This window comes from Lactuca serriola, chromosome 1, assembly GCF_051521515.1.
Source record: "Lactuca serriola cultivar US96UC23 chromosome 1, Lser_US96UC23_V15, whole genome shotgun sequence".
In the NCBI taxonomy this organism is placed as follows: Eukaryota; Viridiplantae; Streptophyta; class Magnoliopsida; order Asterales; family Asteraceae; genus Lactuca; species Lactuca serriola.
The window spans coordinates 58,027,533-58,032,129 of NC_136408.1; the positions used below are offsets into that span (position 1 = coordinate 58,027,533).

The window sequence follows — 4,597 nt, forward strand, 5'->3', positions numbered from 1 at the left end:
CCTTCTGGTCCCTGTCTAATATTTAAACCAAGGAAAAAATTAATTTGACCCATTGTGCTCATTTCAAATTTAGTCTCCATCAACTTCCTGAATTCAGCTGTTAAGCTAGGATTCGTAGAGTCGAAGATAATATCATCAACATAAATCTGAACTATCATAAGATGTTCGCCTTCTTTCTTTCGGAAGAAGGTTGGGTCAACCGAACCTTGTTTAAATTTTGACATTTTTAAGAAGCGAGTTAAAGTTTCGTACCAGGCTCTCGGTGCTTGCTTTAAGCCATAGACTGCTTTATCCAGCACATAGCAGTGATCAGGGAATTTCTCGTTGCTCAACATAAACAGTTTCTTCCAATTCTCCATTCAAAAAGGCATATTTGACATCCATTTCGAAAACTTCAAACTTTTTATGAGCAGCATACGCCAAGAAGATTCTAACTAATTCCAACCTAGCTACAGGAGCGAAGGTTTCCTCATAGACTATTCCTTCCTCTTGGCAATAACCTTTGACCACTAACCGAGCCTTGTTGCGAATGACATTCCCTTCCTTGTCCAAATTATTTCTGAAGACCCACTTCAAGCCAAACACAGAAGCATCCTTTGGTGTGGGAATCAGCCTCCAAACTCGGTTGCCTTCGAACTAATGAAGTTCAGATTGCATTGCTTGGACCCAATCTAAATGATAAAGTGCAAGATTTACAGTTTTCGGTTCAATATTGGAAACAAACGAATTAAACATACAAAATTCAACTTTATAGAATAATGCAGTTTGTTTCGTTTTCATTTGAGAACGAGTAAGAACTTTTTCTGGAGTTTCACCAATAATTTGTGCTTTGGGATGGTCCTTGGTCCATTTTACTAACGGATGATAGTTTGGATCATATGCTGGATCTAACTCAGCGTTCACTTCAACTTCAAATTCTGATTTATCATCATCACCTTCGGCAGTTGTATTTCCTTTCTCCCCCTCGACTGGCGAAGTGTAATCTATGACAGCATCATACATCCTCTGTAGAAGTCGGATTCTCCCCCTCGATAGGACTACTAATGGGTGGTTTTGGAGCTGTATTTTCATTTTCGCCTGGACCTTTATGCAGTGGGGACGGAATTGGATTCTTCCCCTCGAAAGATATTTTGTTTGTTTTTGATGCAGTTGATCTCTCCCCATGAAACTTTGAGTCAGTAGATGGTGGATCACTGTTAGCTTTAGAAGGTTGACTTTCCATCTCTTTGGCAGCTTCATCTATAATCTTCTTGAAATTATCAATTTTGTTGCCTGCTGCTTTCGCTTCTGAGTGTGCCGCTTTCTCAGGTTCATCAAACAGCCGCATGTACTCGTCAAACAGGTTGGCTATTGGAACCGAGACTTGTCCAGATTCTGGAAAGATTTCTCCTAAGTCATTTTCACTTCTTTGAACTTTCTTCATGTAATTATCGTCGAAGGTGACATAATAGGTTTCTTCAATTCATTTTGAGCGTTTATTCAACACTCTGTATGCTTTTGATGTTAGTGAATAACATAGAAAGGTTCCCTCATCGGCTTTGACATCAAACTAATTTCAGTTTTGTTTAGAATTGAAAATAAAGCACCTTGAACCGAATATGTGGAAAAATTTGACATTTGGCTTTCGGTTGTTTAAGATCTTATATGGAGTAATTGAGAATCTCTTGTTATGCAAGGACCGATGCTGAGTGTAGCATGCAGTTGCAACAGCATCAGCCCAAAAATATAACGGAAGTCAAGCGAAACTGAGCATGGTTCTGGCTGCCTCACATAAAGAACAATTTCATCTTTCAACAATCCCATTTTGTTGTGGTGTATAAGGGGCCGAAAAATTGTGAGTTATCCCCTTGTCAGCCAGAAAGTTCTCAAAATCACTATTCTTGAATTCCAGACCGTTGTCACTTCTGATATTCCTTACCGTCTTCCTTAGATGCACTTCCACTTGCTTGATGAACCTCATCAACTTGGCAGTTGCATCTGATTTCTGCTTAAGAAAAAAAACCCAGGTGAAGCGTGAAAAGTCATCTACAATAACAAGAATGTACTTACTACCACTGAAGCTTTCTATTGCCTAAGGTCCACATAAGTCAATGTGCAAGAGTTCAAGTGCTTCAATAATCTTAGTATTGATTCGTGTAGGGTGGCTCCTTCTGCTTTGTTTGCCCATTTCACATGCTGCACACAGATGTTCCTTGTTGAACTTGAGAAGAGGAAGTCCTCGAACGTGATCACCAAGCACCAACTTATTAATGTCTATGAAGTTTAGGTGTGATAATCGTCGATGCCACAACCAACTTTCATCTGTATTTGCCTTTGACAGCAGACATATTGCTGGTTTTCCTCGTATTGGGTTGAGATTTAAAGGATACATCTCCCCCTTGCATTTAGATTTCAACAGAACCTTCTTGGATTGTTTCTCAATTATCTCATAGCCATCGTCATCGAATGATACTTTCAGACCTGTTCCCACAACTAATTGTGACACACTGATGAGGTTATGTTGCAATCCTTCCACATAAGCCACTTTTCGAATCGAGAAGTCTCCATTTGTTATCATTCCGTATCCCTTGATTGTTCCATAGGAGTTATTTCCATACTTCACACACCCACCATTTTCCAGGGACCGAAACTCCCTTAGCTCTTCTTTCCTTCCTGTCATGTGATGCGAGCAGCCACTGTCTATATACCATTCATCATCGAACTGCTCGTCACTGATTACCTGCAAATTCAAGCAGATTTAGGAACCCAAAGTCACTTGGGTCCTGGTGAGTCTTTCACAGAAAACGGAATTACAGTAGAAATATCAACCAAATATGTTCTTTTTACTAAAGTGGTTTGATCTTTTCTTTTAATTGTATACACTTTGATATTAGTTTTATCTTGTTTAAATTTTAGTGCATTGGTTGGTTTGTTAGATGGTATTTGATTTTTCTTTTGACTCCTAGGGTTAGCTAATGATTTCTTATTATGGAACTTAGAATCTAATGTTAGCTTTCCCTTTCCTTTGATGTTCTCCATAGAATTTGCTTTGCATTGGAACTTGGAGGGACAGAAACTGTGTTTAGAACCGAAACTGGGTTTAGGACCGAAACCGGGTTGTGGACCGAAACTAGACTTTGGACTGAAAGTTAACTTTCGGTTCTGAGTGACATTCGGACCGAGACTAGACTTCTGGTTCTGATACTTGGAATGGTAGGAACTTGGAATGAAAATTTCCTTTAGTTTTTCCTTTCCTTTATCTGATGATTCTTTCTTAGGAGGGACATAGTTGGGATTTTGAGATTGCCAGTAACTTTTTCGCTCATTCAGATTCTTTGCATATCTTTGATTTCTTAAGTGTTTCTGTTCAGCTAGCTCCTTCTGCGATTTGTGGATATTGAAGTTGGCCTTTGGCTTCTCTTTTTGAGTTTCGGTTGATTTGGCTGGAACTTTCGGTTCTTCCTTTGGTTCGTCACGGATTTCTTTTGTTCCACTAGTGCTTGGTTTGTCAAAATTTGAGGGTTTGTTGATGGGTTCAGCAACATATCTTCCTTTAACTCTCCAGGAAGTCTTCTCAGACAGGCCTATGGTTTCGTCTGCATTATCAATAGGAGCCGACCAGAAGTAGTCGTCGCACCCTTCAGCATTATGTTTGTCGACCATGATTCTTTATCCTGACGTCTGCTTTGGAGTGACCCCTGTAACTACATAAACCTGATTTGGCACAGTTTGAACCTTTTGATAAACCATAGCCTTTTCTTAGAGTTTCTGTTTCTTGTCTTTTGATAGGCGAGCGAATTCAACCGAATTTTCAGAAATTAGGGGTTTCTCATTCTCGGTTTTGCTCTTCATAAACTCAGAGCAATCAACCATGTCTTCTACTGAGATCTCACTCATCTCACTTTCCTCATCAAATTCAGACGTATTTTCTAAGTCTATTTTATTATCAGAAGTTAATTTGGCATTTGATTAGTCAAATGATTGAATAGTGTCTGACTTAATTTTCAACCTATCATTTTCATCTAAAATATCTTTTAGCATACATTTGTGTTCCTTAGAATCAATGAAGGTTTCTATCTTGTCCAGTCCAATTTCATAAGACATGGATGTCTCTTCTGATGACACTTCTGATTCACATTCTGTTATGACCTCATCTTCCTTAAATTCAAGAAAGGGCAAAATCATCTTATGAATTTTCTTTCCTATATCACAACTTAAATGCAATTGAGCAATATTAGTTTATAAACGCTTAGCAATTAAACAAAAAAACATTCCTTTTTTTAAAAACTTTATCTTGTCTCTTTGCAAATAAATACTTTCATCCCTAGCCCTAACTAACTCCTGCTCCTTCAGTTCAATCCACATTCGTCTCTCCTCACTCTTCGTTGTCACCCTGCTGATTTAGTCGGTTAGGTTAGAATTTGTTAACTGAGTTTGCATGAGACTACCGCTTAGATTAGAAAATTTAAGTTTTAATTCATTTAATTCTTCTTCATATTCTGTTATTGGAACTTTAAGAGATTCTAGGATAGATTGTACCTTTTTGATCAAACGATCGCAGTCGTTGATCTACTCACTAACTGGCTTTGCTGCAAAACATTTGTTTTCAGTTAGGTTC

General features: G+C 38.4%; 1 protein-coding gene across 1 annotated transcript; it reads right to left on the bottom strand.

Annotated features, from left to right (window-relative positions):
* Positions 1 to 309: 309 nt before the first annotated feature.
* LOC145055618 (uncharacterized) lies at positions 310 to 1,423 on the bottom strand. The gene is made up of 2 exons (XM_079003974.1): positions 1,001 to 1,423; positions 310 to 570 (listed from the first exon to the last, which is right to left on the bottom strand). Exons 1-2 carry the CDS (start codon positions 1,421 to 1,423, stop codon positions 310 to 312), a joined length of 684 nt encoding a protein of 227 aa, XP_078860100.1.
* Between the last annotated feature and the right edge of the window lie 3,174 nt (positions 1,424 to 4,597).

Coding starts and splice junctions, on each gene's coding strand:
- LOC145055618 (XM_079003974.1), bottom strand. CDS start 1,423: ATGAAGAAAGTTCAAAGAAGTGAAAATGACTTAGGAGAAATCTTTCCA. Junction 571..1,000: donor ATCCGACTTCTACAGAGGAT/GTATGATGCTGT, acceptor TTTGGCTTGAAG/TGGGTCTTCAGAAATAATTT.